General features: G+C 44.1%; 1 protein-coding gene across 19 annotated transcripts in view; it reads right to left on the bottom strand.

Annotated features, from left to right (window-relative positions):
- Window positions 1–18,931, bottom strand: part of LOC119650384 (collagen alpha-1(XVIII) chain) — a 768,837-nt gene that overhangs the window by 204,444 nt on the left and 545,462 nt on the right. For all 19 annotated transcript variants that reach the window (XM_038053124.1, XM_038053126.1, XM_038053129.1 and 16 more), the window contains one exon: window positions 12,831–13,022. In XM_038053124.1, coding sequence (XP_037909052.1) covers window positions 12,831–13,022 — 192 coding nt within the window. The remainder of the gene's footprint in view (window positions 1–12,830; window positions 13,023–18,931) is intronic.

The following is an 18,931-nucleotide window of genomic DNA, read 5'->3' as shown; positions in this document are numbered from 1 at the left end:
CGCGATGGTGTGTCGATGTAGTTGACGCCCTATACGTCACCAAGAATTGAATGGCAACTATATATATATTACGTAACAACCGATAAATGGTTCACAGTTCACAACTTTGACCATGAAGTCGTTGGCCTACATCGAGATGAGCTATTTGACGGAACAATATCACGCATAGAAGCGCATGCCCCCAATAGGAAACTTTTCATTCTGGTCCTTTGTCAGCGGTTTATCAAGTGCGATCTTATTGCGCCATGTCTAAGACAGGTAAAGTTGGGAGGTGTAGGGCATATTTTCAAGCCTAGATTTCTTCAGACTTTTTAGCTTGGCAGTTTCTACGAATAAACCCTGAGTTCAAATAACTCCTTTCTAAACTCTGTCCGCCTCCAATTACTTAATTTGCAAATGATATGAGGAATAAAATCTGCATTCTGTAAAATAAATATTTTAACACCACTCTTTTGCATGTATGGAGACCTCCACCTCCACCTCTCTACTTCATGTTTACTGATTCAAAGATCTAGTCTTCCTGTCTTATCTCATGTTATGCCACATGGAGTGGCGCTGCTGAACAAAGTCCAAATGACAGGCAGATAGGACCTTGCAAAGGTAGGTACACTCATTATGCAGTTGATGGATTACGTTATTTGGAGAATATGGAGAGAATATATATCAGGTCATCAAAAGTCAGGTAAGGGTCATCAGAGCTTCCTGAGGAAAAGCCCGGAAGGAAGTTGGCAAGAGTCGTCCAAAACTACTATAGAAAGCACTAATGAGAGAGTAACCCAAACATCCCCAAATTTGCTGCTCTACCGGGGAGATCTCCTTCAAACCTGCTCTCGGAGGATTCCGTCATAGCCAAGTTTGGAACCTAACCCTACATTAACCGGCCCAAAATAATAGAAAGGATAGATCCATTACCGAAAGGTTGAGCAAGCACTGGAAGACCAAGACCTGGAACCTAGAGTATCCAGACCTTGTTGAACGAGCCAAGCGTATTCAGTCTCGCAAGGCATTCCCCTATCAGTCTAGAGTTCACCTGGTTGGACCTAAGTGCCTTGATCGCTGGTTGGCTGTCGGTGAGAATCACATCTGAGCTAAGAAATTACAGAATTCTTTGAGTGTGCTATCTTCATATGGCAGCGTTCGAGGCACTTCCAAAATTGCGACACTTTTGGGACAACTCGGAAGTCGCTGAATGGCTCTCCTAGAAAAATTCAAGTAGGTTATCTTGCTTCCGGACGAAATCAAAAGAACCACGAAATTTACCCGGCAGGTACCCAAGATTCAGCTGGAATATCAGCGTGCAGAGAGTTGGACAATGTACTTCAGTGGAAAGGAAAAATGACCGCCTTAAACGAGTTTATGAAGAGGCAGATTCCGGCCCATAGGTGCGAACAAGGAAGGAAAGCGTGTCGATAGTTACAATGATGTATCCCCTCACACCATCTAGAAACTACCTTCGCAGCGGTAAAAATAAGTGCCGAAGACATCCCTCCAGTAACCTCAGACAAAGTTTCAAATGCTACGAAAAGAATTCAGGATATCAGAGCCCCCCAATATTCATCGAAAGCGTCACCAAAGCGCTTAAACAGACAATTAGAACATACCCAAGTGTACTTTCGCAGGTGTTTACACCCTGCCTAAAAGAAAAGTTTTTTCCCCAGAAGTAAAAGTGGCAAAAGTTTGTGGCCTGGTAAGTCGTTAGAGGAGCCAGTATTCTACACCCTCATCCGCCTTTCGAACACACTAGGCGAAGTCCTTGAGAGAATAGCCTATAACAGGGTGTCGGCAATAATTATTAGCGGTGGTTATTTCCTATATTCAGGCCTGATGAGAGTGGGAAGAAAAGGGAGGATTCCCCCAGACCTATAATATTCCGGGGGCCCGGAATAGAGATTTCAGGGATAACGGGTGGCCGGGCAATTTTCATCCAGACCCATATGATCTTCACCCTGAGTCCGGCCTTTTCGCACAATTTTCACCCCGCGCCCAGATGGAAATCCGGGCTCTACGATCCTGATCATTTTACAAAACTTTATCAAACGTGGACGGGACTAAAATGGTTTATGATCCAGCTAGGATCTTGTCGAGGGAAAATACTGCGCACTCTTGACATCAGGAACGCATCCAGTTGTGGCGTCAATGAAAACTGTTCTACGATTCGGACCGAGATTCGATACGATGGGAGGTGATCGACAGGGGTCTGTTATCGTTTCTCTGGCATGGAACATAATCTTACGGCTCTCTAAGTAGGACGTAGTCATCGGATTCGCAGATGACGTCGCAGTGGTCAAAAATCCCGTAAAGCCGTGGTACCGCAGTATGAGCCAATAATGATTCCGGTAGAAATTTGAACCGGTGAGAGCAGCAGTTAAGTTTAGATCAACAAACTGAGCGAAATAGGTCAGCTGTGAGGCAAACAGCATGAGACCAGGCGAAGAATGGTCAGGAAACACAGGCTTATCTCAAAAAAACATACCCACATTCTCATGAAAGTGGACTGTGCGAAATCAAGGCGAGGCAAGCTCTGATTTGACGTTGCTCTTAAGTGAATACGATAGATACAGGATTCGATTCGGGTCACCTGATTGTCCTACCTGGAAAGTGTAGCAATCGTTCTTTTGTCTGGTTAAAATATGAAAGGTCACGGAGAAATTTCAAGACAGAGCTAGGGTATGCCCAGCCCACAATGGGAAATCAATTCTTGGAAGGTATTGTTGATTCGTATTCCTTGCTTGCCTGTAGGGACATTAATGCCTCAATTAATTTTTCTGATTAGTATCTGAAAGCGCTCTGATTTTGAGTAAAACCCGATGGGTATCGAAAGTGACAGTTTGTCTATTTGAAATCTTTGTGGAAAACAACCCTTTTGAAAGAAGAAAGACATAACTGAAAGCAAAGTCAAGGAGTCATCAAAAGTAGTCTTTACTAAGAAAAATTAGAAACGTAAACATCTTTTCAATGAGGTCATTTGATTTGAGGAATCCGATATGGTAGACCAAAAAACTAATCGATCCTTGTTGCCTACATTACACTTCAAAACCAAGAAATCTTGTCGAATTTTATTTTCATTCCAAAATGTCGGCCAGACCTTTCATTCTACCAGTAATCGTGTAAAAAATGACAAATATGCCTGGGGGGAAAGCCAACATCAAAGCTCGGCTTACTTTCATAATTACGGATGATTATGCCTTTTACTTTTTCAATGTAAAACTCTCCCCCATAATTCAAGGGTTCACGGGATGATAACACTAATCCCCGCATTGTCGCTTTCAACAAGCGTTAACACTCCAGGAGAGGGCAGGAAAATGCGATATTCTGTTGGTCAATAGTCAAGGTATGCAGAAAGTGGCAACTCTGTGATTTCAGTTGCTGCACAAAAAGCTACCATTTGCAATGTGCACCACCGTCACGAGTACTGCATTTAAGCTCCAGAGGCAAATAAAAGCGTAAGAGGAAAGAGCAGCCGAGCAGATTATATCAAGTTGCAAGGATAGTGATTACCCGCACATCCAACGGTTGAAAAGGATAATGGTCGAGAGGTGCTAAAAACATTCCATCAAGTGGAGAACTGGAGTCATAACTATTGGTGGATGATGTGCAAGTTAGTATTATTGAAAAAATGGCAGCCTGTGATACTGCAAAAAGGAGGATAGATTTGCGGAAGTAGATTAAAACCAGTCATCCTTCGAATGGGGGATGAAAAAAAGTAAACTGGGAAATGAGATTGTGGGAAGTTATGTTCGGTGGTCATTATATCGAAGCCTGTGAAGCCATTAGAAATAAAGGAGTTAAAGGTAATTCAGACACCTCTTTATAGCAATTGGAGCCCAAGAAAAGTTGTAGGGCAAAGGAACTAGGAAATGTTTTTCTGGAACAAGGAAGTCGTTTTTTGGATCCGCAAATGCACCAACTGCCAACGGAAATATACACGTATTCACAGATTAATTAATTTAAGTAATTAATTTAAGTTTTCAGGATATCTAAGTGTTCAATCTTAGAGATGGTTGCGCCGAAGATTCTTCTATTAGTGAAATCGGGGTCAAAGTTTTATTTGATTAGGAAGTTTTCATAAATACAATTAACGATGATTTACGAAATCAGTAGGTTGAAACCTTCGTGATCTTTTAGCTTCGACCAATCATGAACATTCAGAAACTAAAATCGATATGCTCCTTTGCTTAATCCTCGGTACAATGTAGACAAACAGTGACGAGAGTAGTTATAACTAGGGGTGAACAGGTAGACTACCAATGTTAAGGATCTCTTTAACTCTATACTCACTTTAACTTGAATTCGTGAAAGAATTGCCAATTTAGTAAACTTTGCTTCTCTCATCCTTCTGTTGTCTCAGCTGATTCGCCTTTGCAAGTGAAATGAAGAGCGTACTCTTTGGTGTGGGAATGACAGCAGAAACTTACGACCCTAACACTCCCTCGACGATTACCTACCTTGTCGCGATAAGGGAGCTCAGCAAGGAAGATTCTCCAGGAAACGGGAGGTAACATCTGAAGACAAGCGGAAATCAAAACTCCAAGCCGAGGTGTGACTACCGTGCCGAGAGCTGAATGGTCACAGCGGTCAAGATGTGGCCGTAAACGGTAAACTCTGGGTACCAGGCGACCTCCAGTTTCAACTAGCCTTGTCTCGGCAAAAAGGGGCTCTGACGAGATCGACTTATTTTCCCCGATAAAACTGAGGCCATCGCAGCCAATTATGAGAAAACAAAAACCTTTCAAAAAACTAGAAGTAAACCTCGATCATAACGATCCAACCCCGAGTAAAGTGGCAACCCCAAGCTCGTAGATAGAGAACCTGACTCTAGACTCAGATTCTCCACTTGCTCAGATGGGAACTAATCTAACTGGGACTCAGCCCTTACCGGACCAGCCGAAACAGGCCCTTTCTGTCAGCACTCCTGACTACAGGCTCCAATCGGCGCCACCTGCTGAGGCTAAAGTCTTGCCCAAGGGGAAGCACCTGTCCACGGATAGTAAAAAGCTTCCGTGCAAACCGCCTCCGGGCAAACTACCTTCGGGAAAATCGCCTCCGGGCAAATCACAACCCACGGGCTGTGCCAAGGTTGAAGAGAAAGGATCGTTCGGGGCATCTGCGGCTAAGGTGAAAACGAAGCGGCAATGGTCCTCGGACGATCCCAACCCCTTCGACACAAAAGACAGCAAAGAAGGCTTGGACGATGAATGGGGGTATCAATGACCACTCTAATCCATCCGATTACGATATTGAGCAATGTGAACAGATTAGCGAGAAACTCCTCCTAACTGTAAGGATTGCATCCTCGCAAGGCAATTTAGCTTTGCTTTGAGTCGGTAGGTCTATACCGTAAAATGTTACGGCTAAACTTTTCCAACGAAGACACGAACGGGTCGCGGGGGTGCGCGACTAACCCTGAAAAGGGTCTCTGAGCTGCCATCGTTAAAAAAGTGCTTCCTCTGTCTTGTAGAAGAAGAGCAGAATCGTGCTGGGGTTTTGGAACAACTTGGTTTGCAGAATAACCTCAACACTTTCACCTGGATGCTGCTAGGCAACAAAATAGGAGAGAACGCCGATAGTCCAGGAACTTTTCTCACTATCGGCGTTTCCGATCCCGATGTTAAAAAGGTGGGGCTGTCGGCTCTACTATGGGCTAGGGACCTTCACGTTACAAGTGTCGGCTCCTAAAACAATTGAAGGCGACGTGCAGTCCTCGGTATCTTCATCTAAAGCGTAGATGAGGTGCCACATTCCCCAAATAGATTTGCAGCATTGTAAAGCGGCGACTGCAGTTATCAGTCGTCGGATCAATAGCTGCAAGACATTTATATATCTCATACAAGAACCGTGGGTGTTTGGTGGGGTAGTCAGGGGCCTAAACTTCCAACAGGCTGACCAGTTGTATGCCAATGAAAGTGATCGACCCCGTTCCTGCATGATAGTGTCAAAAGACTTCCAGGCTAATTTGGTTAAATACCTATGTGATGGCGACACCACATCGGTTAAACTAACCATAAACAGTTAACAGGGAGATAAAGAGATACTACACTGCTCTGCGTAGTTCCCCTATCACACAGAACACGTTCCTAGTGGAACATTCATCAGAGCTATCCTATATGCCATAAGTAGCAGCATGGGGGAAGTAGCAGGATGTGATGTCAGCGCTCGCCACATATGCTGGGGAAGTTCCAACATCAATGCAGACTACTGGAGTACCTAGTAGAAACCGATTTGTGGATCGTTAATTTGAGTAATAAACCAACTTACTTTCTTCAACGTAGTCAGGCGAGAGGTTATCGGCATTACGGTGGCTTCCCCTGACATTGCGGTTCTAGTCAAAGAGTGCAGAGTATCAAACGATATCACACTCTCGGATCATAGACGTATTGATTTTGTAAGGGGCATGAGGGATGCAACTCCACCCACTCAATTTCGGAATCCGCGGAAGACAGGTTGACGACGTATAAAGTAGAATTGAGTGCCCGAGTCAGGATCTCTGGGAAGCGTATCAAATCCATTGCTGGAATTGAGAAGACAAACCGGATGATCCCAACTGGAAAGAGAGGAGTTTTCCAAGAAAGCTGTTCACTCGAGATGACAAAGAAGGGCAAAAACACCATGGTGAAACTCGGATTTAGCAAAAAAGAGGAGAACGACAAGGATGCTTTTCAATTGTGCTGCAAAGTGTAATTCAGACGTTAGCTTGAATCGCTATAAAGAGGCGCAGACGACTCTAAAGAAATGCATAAGATCAAAGCTGAAGTGGATTCTGGTTGAAGAACGTAGCCACAAGCTGGGTTATTTACGCTTACAGAGCGGGGTACACAGAAAGCGATGAAATCTAATTCCGGGGCCGACAAAGACAACCTTGCACTTTTTATGCAGCTGCCCGCCCTCCTCAGATCTCTGAAGAAAACACTTTGGTAAGATTTTCTTCAATGAAAATGCAGTAATTTCCAAGTGGAAAGCGGAATTTTAATGTTTTGGTGGCAAAGAACAAGTGGATTCAGGGTGCTAACCATTGCTAGGACAAGGATTTTCCGCTGGAATTAGCAAGTTTACAGATATGAAAACCATAATGGGCAAGTTATCCGCAAATCTCTTTATCAAAACGACCGAAATTCTAGAAATCGACAAAATCAAAGTGATAACACTGATCATGTGGAGACCCGGCATGCAGTAAATGAGGAGGACCAGAGGCTTCTTATACCATACCGCATCGCGCAAGAAGAATAAAAAAAAACCTGAAAGTGGGCTAACCGGGTGCATCTATTCGGATATCTATGAAGTCTAGCAAATAGAACGGTCCTGTGTGGAGCTGCGGGTATGGGCACGCTTATTCGCAGGCAGGGTAGGTGGGAAAATGCCCATCCCTGTACAAAAATTGACTATGGGACGGATACCCAGAAATAAAACCAAACATGGAGGAGAAGAAAGGAGAGAAAGTTACGCCGCAGGGCTTCGGAAACCCAGTACCGGTGGTTTTTGGAAGTGGGGAAACGGGCTCCCTACCATCGATATCAAACGATCGCAGCAGTGGAAACCTTGGCTACTGTGGCATCAAATGTTGCAAGCGCGATGGATGGAGTAGAACTGGTTCCATTGACATACCCGTTCTGAAGAAGCTGAATTCTTCATAGATCCCCACCCTTACAGGCACAATCCCCCGCAAATAAAAATGCTACTCCCAAGGATGAGAGGGATACGGGAAAGGGGAAACAATACCGGATAACTACTTGAACGACATAAGGTGCAGCGACAAATCGGGGGCTGGCTTCATCGCTCTAAGTAATAAAATCTTGCAGATTAGCGAATTCATCAAGGAACGCCGGAATATCCATCAAAGTATAAGGCCCATGATTCAAAGCAATAGGTCGGTACAGCAAGACCCAGGATGAAAGAGGAGTGAAGGCATCGGGCGAAATAGTAAGTCAGGCAGCAAAAGTGACGCCCACTGAAAACTTGGGCGAGGAGGAACCGGGGAAGACGCTGCGCGAACGGTTGAACGAGTCAACAGCCAAGCAAACCCCTAAGAAAAAAAAGGGCTTAACTTCTAAAAAAGTGGAGCAAGTGAGGAAGACTACTCAAGTTGCTGATAAACCTCAAATAGCCGCAATTCCGGGGAGAGGTTTCGAACCCCACAAGGAAACCTGGAGAAAGGTGGGAGAAAGGGGGAGGATACGATCCGAAGTTAAGCCGAAATCAGGACTAGCAGACCGGAGATCTCTATAGTCTGCAAGGATATAGATGAGGTCACCACAAAGGAGGAGGATCGTGAGACTTTGGAAAAAGAGTTCGATCTCATTGAACTTGAAGAGTCAGCGATAAAGATGCTACGAAAAGCCTACGATGGAACACAAACCACCATCATCAGTCGACCAGTGGAGGCAGCACACAAACTTTTGGCAACAGGGAGAGTAAAAATAGCTTTGGTTATGCGTCGCCTTAGAGAGCAGGTGACGCTGAAGCAATGCTCTAGATGCCTTGGTTTCGGTTCTGGACACCAGACCTGGCCGACCCTAATAGTAGGTGATTTTAATACGCGGGTACTTGAATAGGGTAGCGAAAAACGAGATTAACATAATACTCGCGAATGTTAGGACCCCATACAATTTCAAGGAAAGACGCTTGGACCGTCTAGTGGACCTGACATTCGTGAGTGCCACTTTAGTCAGAAGAGCTGCTTCGGAATTTAGTGAAGACTGCACTCACAGTAACCACCAGGCAATCTACATGGAAATCAAGAGTGAATCGAGCTCGAAAATAAGCTTGCCACGATTGCCGGGTGCGTTGCCGAGTTGGATGGTGAAAGCTTTGGAGGGGGACACGTTCTCTACGGCACTTGAGTCTGATATGTTTCTGATTGGCACTGCCGTAGAAAAAGCCACCTAGACTACTTAATGGGTAACGAAAGCATGTGATGCCGCGATGCCCAGAAGATGACTGTTTTTCTGTAGGCAGCCCAACTACTGGTGGAACAACGAAATAGCAAGTTTGCGAGACGCATGTTTCTGGCCAAAGAGGCTCCACAAGAAGATCAGAGGAAAACCCGGTAACGAAAATCGATTGGGGACGTATAGACAACTGTGTGGTCGTCTGAAGGACGCGATTCGCGAAAGCAAAAAAAAATACTTCAAACAATTGAGCCAATATGCCAACATAAACCCTTGGAGCGAGGCCTACAGGGTGGCAATGAAAGGCTGCGGAGATCACCCCAGATGACCTGTCCGCGCCTAGTGAAATAGATTGTCGTCACTCAGTTTCTTCACCACCAGGACAGCGGACGATAATCAGTGGTCCATGTCAACGAATGTCTGATACCTGGATTTACCGAGGAGGAGCTACGGGAAATATATAGTGGGGGGTGACATGGCATCCCGAACCGTGCTTTGAAACTGGTGGTGATGATCAGACCCGACCTATTCGCCAACACCTTCGAGGCGTGTCTAAAAGAAAGAATATTCCCTGCCCAGTGGAATAAGCAAAAGTTGGTGTTAGTACCCAAACCAAAGGCCCTGGAGATTCAGGATCACATCGTCCAATCTGGATGGACACATACAATGGATACAATGGAAAAGATGATGGAGAGAGTGACATACATTACATGGAAAAGATGATGAAGAGAGTGACATCTAACAGATTCCTACCCATCATCGAAAGCGGTAATGGCCTGTTGCAGTGCCGGTACGGGTTTCGATGCACCCTCTCTATGGTGGATGCAATAAGCATGGTGGTCAGCCTGACAAAAGACGCACTGTATGCACTGTTGCTGTGCCGTGGTGGCGCCGGATATCAAAAACGCATTCCACTCCGCCAACTGGGGCCGAGTTAAAAGCGCATTGGCCGAAGTAGGTGGTCCAGGATATTTGGCGTATTTGGTGGAGAATTACCTTTCAGAAAGAATTCCCCTGGTACGGGATAGGTGAGGCTCTCCAAGTGTACATTGTCCCAGCGGGGGTGCCATGGGGCTCGGTACTGGGTCCCTTGCTGTGGAATCTCATGTATAATGGAGTGCTTGTGTTTCCCGTCTCAGAGGAGGCTACGATTGTAAGCATTGCCGATGACCTGGCTGTAGTTGCTGCAAAAAAGCACCCAGAGGATATGGAAGTTTATGCGGCGGAGGCGATAAGAGCGGTAAAGACCTGGCTGAAAAAGGCTGGATTGACCCTGACGGTTGAGAAAACGGAGGCGATCTTAATAACGAACCGTAGGGGGAAAAACACCTTGAAAGTAGAAGTCAGTGGGTATATGGCCGTCTGTAAGCAGGCTATCAAGTATCTGGTGGTGATAATTGACGTCAAACTAAGCTTTAGGGAGCACCTAGAGTATTCATGTCAAAAGGCAGCTGGCGCCTCCACGAGAGCAAGTATGCCGTCGAATATTGGTGGGCTGAAACACTGCAGAAGGTTGCGTTTTACCGGAGTGGTGCGGTCCATTCTACTCTACGCGTCACCTGTGTGAGCGGAGGAGCTCGCTAACTCTGAAAGACGGAAGCAGGCGAATTCGGTTTACCGCCTGATGGCCTTTAGGATTTGAAGTGCCTTTAGAACCATATCAAATGAGGCAGCATTGGTGGTGGCGGACATGATTCCAGCCGACGCAAGATGTATCGAGGGGCACATGGAATACAGGAATGCGGCAAGGTCAGAGTCGTATTATCTCTGGCAACGCAGATGAGATGAGTCTTCGAAGGAACGGTGGAAGCACAGGCTTATTCACAACACTCGAGTAACCAACTGCTACGTAACCCTAATATTTAAGGAGATATCGACGTTCAAAGTTTTCTAAAAGATTTTTCCATTTTTCCCAGTTTTGGAAAATTTTCGACCCCACAACCCATATACTCGTGTTCAGCCAACTCTTCCCTCTTACCAGGTGGTCACGAATTTCGCTACTTTTCCTCGAATTCTCAATATTTAAGGAGATATCGATGGCAGATCCTACCTGAGATGGAGCGATGGCGTAGGTCAGGACGCCAGAGAGGTTTTAAGGAATATCAAATTGGTCGACCTCGGCGCAAAACCGGGGTGTCTAAAGCTCCTTATTAAGGCAGGCCTAGACCGGATACCGGTTGTTGCGCCGTTGATGATGATGAAGGATATTCATGTTAATCTTTATGCCGTCCTACTGCTGCAAGCTTATCACCTTCCTAGCGTTAAATATGATGAAGAAGCAACTGAAGCTGAGCTTCTTTGAAAACTCAGCTTGTGTGGGCACTCTATACGCCGATGATGGAGTGAAATAGAGACATACCAACTCAGTCTCATAGATGCCTTTCATTTGCAATCTTTTTCGCTTTATATTGTCAAAATCAAGCTCGTAAGGACTTTAATTGTTAGTTAAATTATACTGAAAGTGCAGGATCAAATATATTCATATATGAAGGTGTGGTTAACGACCCCATTCAATTTCTTGCAAGTGGTACACGCCGACATCCTTAGGTGTTTCATACCCTCTAGTAACTTTTCCAATTCTATGATAGACCTAAGCGCTCGCGGTTGCTATTGGTCACCGCTTAGAGTTCCCCTGGGGCTCCCCACAGTACAAGCTCAGTTTGCATGCTTAATAGTGCCCAACGGCAAAAACAAGACTTTCAATGGACAGAAATGTTTTGGACAGTAAGTACCTGGGAAGCAACAAAAAAGGAGATAGCTTTAGGCCAAGAAAGCCTTCACAGCGCTAATTTCTCTATACTGAAAGTGGTAAATTCCAATGATGATTGTGAAAGGTAGACACAAAGGACAACAACCCGATCACGCATTTTTAAAGGGATTAGAATACTTAAGTGGACATGCCGAGCCTTAGCACTTTAAGTGTCAAGGTGACATTCAACTGCTTAACCATTCAACTGTTCGTTTATATTGCATTATGCTAATTAAAAATGCTTTAACTGAATTGCCTGTACGTGAGGAGACACAATTAATTAGAGCCAACTAGGCAAAGGTTTACATACGCTCTAATGCTAATAGACCTGGTTGTCTCCGATTCTATCTGAAGTCTGGGAAATTTATAATGACGAGGGGGAGAGGATATATCCCTGTTGTGTATTTTGCAGAATTTGTAGTGTATTAAATAAAAATGAAATGACGGAACAGCAATTATAAAGTTTGCTGGTATAATCAAGTCTGAAAAAATAACATTTTAAATTAAAAGTAGAACTTCTGAAACTTTGATTTGCGTCCCCACCTATACTCGTATTTCGTTTCACTATTCCTCAGATTAAAATGAAACGATTTAATCAAAAGCATTCCTCCTTAATAACTCACTTTTGATGAATAATTGAAACAAAATTGCAGCTTACATGGGAAAAGCCCTGACAATTATGAGAAAATATTGTACAATGCAGGCTTTTTTCACCGGGAACAGCTCGAATAGGAATTAACATGCATCCAACGGGACAATTCTTCCAATTATAGTTTTAATAATAGACCAATTTATGCCTTCTGTTTCGCTGACATGTACCTCCCTATCATGGACAAATGGGTTGCGGGGTTATATTGCGACTATTTGGAGCTTTCTATTGTTTTCATGTTCTTAGAAGATAATTAATGTTTTCTGGTTTAATTTGTAACTTCTAGATATGTAGAAAGGTCTAGGGATTTTGTTTTGACAGATTGTCAAAACTGATAGTAATGGCTAGCTTGCCGAAGGAAATTTATCTGGCCTTTAAAGTTTATATCCTATTTATTATGAAAAAATATAATACCAGTTTACCCAGTTGTTGAAGGGAATCCGAAAGAACTTTTATATCATTAGTCATTTAATAATCAAATAGTTCGTAAGGGAAAACATAATTATCTAGCCTACTTTTGTGTAATAATATTCAAAAATTGTATACTTACATCGTATGCATCTGAGAGACCAGGTGCTCCGGGAGGACCAGGAACTCCAGGCAGTCCTGGAGCTCCGTCCACACCGGGTTCACCTTTATGACCCTGAAGACCCTCGGGACCACGTGGACCGGGATCGCCCCTATCGCCGCGGTCACCTTTTGGACCGGGGGCACCGCGTTCACCCGGTGTACCAGTGGGACCCTGAAAAGGAAAAGAAATAAGATTAATACCATTCACACCTTTTTACTTGTAAATATTTTTGAAAAATTTCTTTATCTAGAATGCTCGGTTTCTTCATTCAATCTATCTCTTCCAGAATTGTATTTTCCAATTTTTCAATCTTGTCCGGACTTAACAGTAATAAATAACCCACTTTTAATTATTCATTTTAAATAGTCATTTCTACTTCAAACTCACTAACATTCAAATAACTCAAAATCCCAAAATCTATTTAGCAATCCCCACATTATATGCTTTCTAAACCAGAAAAAATAATCTAGTCCTCCGAAAAGTTGGTATCACAATATTAGATGCAGTCCATGCCGCGCAATTATGTGCATTATGGCTAACGGATCAATTCAGGCAATGAAGAAATATTTATTTATGCACTGTCGTGAAACTGATGAATGAGTGCAATATCATGGGATTTTCTTTATTGGGAACTGAACTAAACTTTTCGGTGATTGTCCCAGAAGAAATTTGTATCATGGCTAGTTGGAAAAATAGAGTAACAGGCACTCTGACGGAGGCTATGGTACTATCGCGCGATCAGATCATTTTGGGGGAACAGTTTTCAGATAAAAAACGACTCGATCACGAAAAGGGGGCGTCTTTGAGTCAACTTCGATCACAAAGAACTCCAGATGTGGAACGCTGCTAGAACGCTAGAAGGCATAATTTTTAATTAGAAAGGACGTACGAGATATGCGTGGGCGGTACATGAGATTTACGTAGATTTTACCAACTTGTAGGCTGGTACTGATGATACTGTTGCGTATAATTGAAGGGTTCAGTGTTGATATTCGGATGGAATTTAGGTTAGACAAGTGCGCAATCCCACTAGGTTAGACAAGTGCGAACCCTTTTGTTTGGGGATCGAAGGAGTCCCAAGTCTTTCATCTACTTGATGGCGGGCCGGGCCAGTTGGAAAGCAACATACTTTGATAGTTGTGATCCACGGACCCCTTGCTTCTGGGCAAGCGTCCAAGTTGCAAAAAGCATGTGACTTCCCGTTCCATCCAGGACAGATACAATTCATCAGATGCTGCCTCACCTCTGCCCTGAAAGCAGCGTGACCGACGTGGTTACAAGGTGGCAGTTGCTCCTTTTTATAAATTCAAAAAGACGACACTTGTATCAATTAAAACGAGGATGAAAACTGCGTAGCAATATTCAGACCTAACCCAACCGAAACTAAGTTAGGCTTTTGTTTGGGAATCGACCAAACCACAAGTCATATACTTTTTGCAACTTGGGTGGTTACCCAAGAATAAGGGATCCGTGGACCACAACCGTCGAAGTATGTTGCTTTCCAACTGGTCCGGTCCCCCATCAAGTTGATGCGGGACTTAGGACTCCCTCGATCCTCAAACAAAAGTCTGGTTTAGCTTCTGCCGGGGTAGGCCTGAATTTTTCAGTTTTTGAATTTACAAAAGGGAGCAAATGCCACCGTGTAACCACTTCGGTAACGCTGCTTCCAGGGCAGAGTTGAGGCAGCGTCAGATGAGTTGGCAAGATCCCCAAAATCATAACAACGATGGAAGACGCTTTGGATGCTTTAATTTTCCATTTTATTCCTATTTCGTTAACCTAGGTCTCGTTTAGCCGGCTTGCTAAGGTTACCATTCAAAAATCATCCGCGAAGGCAACGCATGCCACGCTGCTATGAAGCTATGTTGTACAGAATTATTCACCACAAGAAACCTGAGACGGATGCCGCAGAATGTCGAGAATAATTTCGATTCTTCCTCAGAATCACAGTACGTATGTTTTTCCAGGAAAAGCTCCGTAATTGAAGTTTGTAGTATAATCAAGGTTTTTAATAAATTTGCTCCGTTTTGCAGAATTGAATATGTACTTTACATAGGTGATTTTTGCTGCCCAGCGCTTGCTTTGTTCTGTTGTGTCCTTAGCCAGGCTCGGCAACTTATCGACTGCTTCTATAGCTGATCCTATCTTACGAACTCCGATCTACTAGTCAGAAAGGCCTTCTTTCTCTTCTACAAACGTCTTTATTTTTTTTTTTATGTTAAAAGCTTGGTTAAAAGTCAGCATTCAGATCGATATACATAAAGAAGAGTCACTAAAGGATTAGCCTGGGTTCGGAATGAGGAACAGCTTCTGCAGATTTGATTCCGCAGTGAATATTTCTTTTCAAAGGCACGACATCTTGAGCAAACATAGTTTCAACATTCTAATTACCATTTTCGGACCGCTAATCGTGATTTCGTTCAATCCAGAATCTCATTTTTAATTAGTTCTTTCATGGCATTTTCAACTGCCTCAACTGCTACTGTAGCAGTTGCTAACATAAGCCATAGGGGAATTATCGAACCTTACAACTTCAGAGGAAGAGAATGATAACTATATTTGGCAAAAAAAATAGGCCAAGTAATCAGTGGAGAACGTTTGCCTTAGTGATGACATCATCGACTTGTATGCGCCCCCCTAAAGACCAAAGCCTTGGTGAGGCTTAAACAATCTTTCGAGCGCTTGGGTTTGTATTCCCCCATGAACACCCTGGATTGTTCTATTCCTGATAAGTTAAGTTCCCTCGGCCGTTCCTCTTCCTCTTTCAATAACGTAGCCCTGAACCCAGTTTCCACTCCAGAGAATGGTTCTGGCCCCTACAGTGGCGTCGCTGTGTCTTGCATGGCCTGCTCTTCCGTTGCTTTATTGCTTTTGAACTCAATGTGGCTTGGAAGCCAGAATATCCAAAACAAATTGAGCCTCGTACAGGGTACTGTAAACCTATAATGTACCAACACACTTCAAGTCCCTGATCCAATTGGATTGTTGCACCAACGATTGTTATACCAGTTTGGGACTTACCAGTTTGGACCTAAGTGCCTTAATAGGCGCTTGACTGTCTTAGAATAGCAATGTTGTACCTCCTATAGTTTTTCGAGGTTAGAGGAGATATACCTGTCTATGGCATACATTTCCGCCTAGAACACGCTAACCCATTGGTTCAAAGTACGTTCTCTTTGGACTAGTGATCTCGGCACCCAATCCCTCTGTTGTGACGGATCCGTCAGTATACCTGGTATTCAGTTGCTGGTTTAAGCTACATGACACATCCACGCTCTTCCAGTTTGCCTTGTTGTTCCAATGTGATTCAAACTTCTTATCGAAGTGAAACCTCGTGGTCATGTTATCCTTTGGTATCAGTAATTTGGGATGCCTCCTAGAAAGAATTGCAATTTTTCTTCGATTTAGAGAGTTCCCCGCCTCACTGGTGCTCCCGGATATTCTGGAGATCGCCCTCCTTACCTCATTTTCCTAAAGATCGAAATAGTTTCAAAATCGAGTTTTCCGAGAATACCCCGGATCTGATCCGTCTTCCATGAAGATTAATAGCAATTCGTCGATCATTCTCGTCTTTTGGTAATTACAACAGAGTAGGCGATAATGATTAACGGCTAGATCGTTCGCAAGGACCACGTAGACCACCTTTAGCAGTTATAGCAAGGTCTGAACCCTTTCCTCCTACCCACCAATATATGTATCTTTCTTTACATCCTGCCGCTTAAAAAATTGTTGCGAACAAATCATAGTTGAATGCACTTTCGACGTTCATGAATGCGCCTAAAGGATCCTTGGGTATGGCTACATATTTCGAATACGTAGACCTAGGGTATCTATGTATCTATTCTCTCTCCGACTAGAGTAGGAATTCTGCCATCTGGGCCCAAAAATGTGTATCTATGGAACGGGTAATGTGCTTCCTTTACTTGCTCAAGTGATACTATTTTGGATGTTAAAATCCACTTTTTTTGTTGAGAGTTGTATGTGGCTGTCCGAGTGTACTTGAAGCCACTACCCAACTGTTCGCTGGCAAATTCAAGGTATTAGCTGATCTTCAGAACGTTGTAAGCCTCTTGTATCTATTCCAGACCACAGCTGATGTGGACTTCAAGGCTCCGTTGAGCAGTGTCCCTGCTCTTCTTGTCTGCTTTGCCGAATCCGAGTTCTGTCATGGTATTTTACCTTTGCTTGGTGTAATGAGTAAATAACTCTCTGAGAAAGCATCTCTCATGACAGTTGTGATCATCTCTGATTTCATGCTCACTGCGAAATCAATGCGCCTGTGATCTGAGGGTGTGATGCCCGCAATAGTCTCTACTTTCTTTATTTATTTATTCAATTAATTAACGGACAACATACAGAGAGAATCCCAATTAATTATTGTCCTCAGGAGGAGGAGGAGAAAGCAAAAAACTTATCCTACGTTTAAAACTACTTAAAATAGGGAAGTTAAAAGGATCAAGCTGTTTTGCATTATAATTTCGGCAAAGCCTGGGAATCGGGGAATGAAAATAGACTTCGAGCTCCGCGAAGGGCACGTTGAAAATATCTGCGTTACGTATGTTATAAGACGCAGGACGGCAGGTGATCTCGTCAGCGGCGGAGCAGTCCATCAGGCCCGAGGAAAGTTTAAAGAATGTGCATAGATCCAGATAGGATCTACGCTGTTGTAGAGGGGGGAAGGTTTAGAAAGCGGAGGCGGGAGGGGCAATCCACACGAGGGAAGCCTTTCTTAAAGAAGAGGGAACGGGTGAATTTACGTTGCACATTTTCAAGCGCAAGACAATCACAGTTACGGGGGGGGTGACCAGATCACGGAGCAATACTCGAGGGTATTCCTTACGAGGGAATTGAAGAGAGCTAAAGAGGGTTAGATGGAGTCAAAATCAGAGGAGGAGCGAAGAATAAAGCCTGACAATTTTGCTGCTCGATTGATGACATCGAGGCAATGGGTGTCAAAGCGAAGCTTATTGTCGAAAGTGACTCCGAGGTCTTGAGTAGAATTTAAGCAGGATAAGGAATGTCTGTCAAGCGAGTAGGAGAAAGAAGTGGGTTAGGATTTTAGGGAGTAGCACATAGGGTGACACTTTCTGACGTTTAGCGCTAAACCATTAGTCGAGCACCAACGAACCAGAGTGTCCAGGTTATTCTGAAGGAAAACACAGTGCATAGGCGACGATATAGCGGAAAACAGCTTAAGGTCGTCTGCATAGAGCAAGCAGCGACAAGTAAGGAGGGGAGGAAGGTCGTTAATAAAAAATAAAAATAGCAAAGGAACCAGAATAGACCCCTGTGGGACGCCAGAAGAGGGGGAGAGGGAGCGGGAAGTACAGCCCTCAAAAGAGACGCGGCAGGATCGGTTGGAAAGGTAAGAGGCAAGCCATAAAACAAGTGGTATGGGAATGTTTAGGGAGGAGAGTTTGGATAGAAGTATCTTGTGATTTACAGTGTCAAAGGCTTTCGCGAAGTCAGTGTAAATGGTATGCACTTCTTGCCGTGAATTTAGACATTTGGCGACAAAGTTGGTAAAGTCAAGCAGGTTGGAGGCAGTGGACCTACGTTTAACGAAGCCATGTTGTTCTTTCACTATGTGTCGGCCAAAGTGGGCGGACAACCAGTCGCTGACATATCTTTCCAGGATTTTGGAACAGGAGGAGAGGAGGGAAATGGGACGGTAATTCTCGGCAAGCGAACGATCGCAACTTTTGTGAATGGGGATAATGATAGCCTCTTTCCACAAGCTGGGAAAATGATTCTCTTCAAGGCTTTTGTTGAAAATAAGAGATAGGGGAAGGGAGATGGACTTACCAGTTTTGAGCAAAAAGAGGTTTGGAAGACCATCGTAGCCAGGTCCGACCTTGGCATCAAGTTCGCCAATGAGGTATTCGACAAGGATAGGGGTAAGAACGGGAATGGTAGGCGATGCGGGGCAGGCTACATCTACTATCGAGAGGGATTCGGAGGAAGGGGGAAGGAACATAGACTGACGAAAAGTAGCGGCAGAGTAAATCACAAGATAGTTGGGGAGAGTTAGCTGAGAAGCCAGAGAATTTAATGGACGGAGGGGATAACTGGGCAGGACA

Source organism: Hermetia illucens, chromosome 2 (genome assembly GCF_905115235.1).
Source record: "Hermetia illucens chromosome 2, iHerIll2.2.curated.20191125, whole genome shotgun sequence".
In the NCBI taxonomy this organism is placed as follows: domain Eukaryota; kingdom Metazoa; phylum Arthropoda; class Insecta; order Diptera; family Stratiomyidae; genus Hermetia; species Hermetia illucens.
The sequence above is the reverse complement of the archived record's forward strand: the minus strand, read 5'-3'. Positions and strand labels throughout refer to the sequence as shown.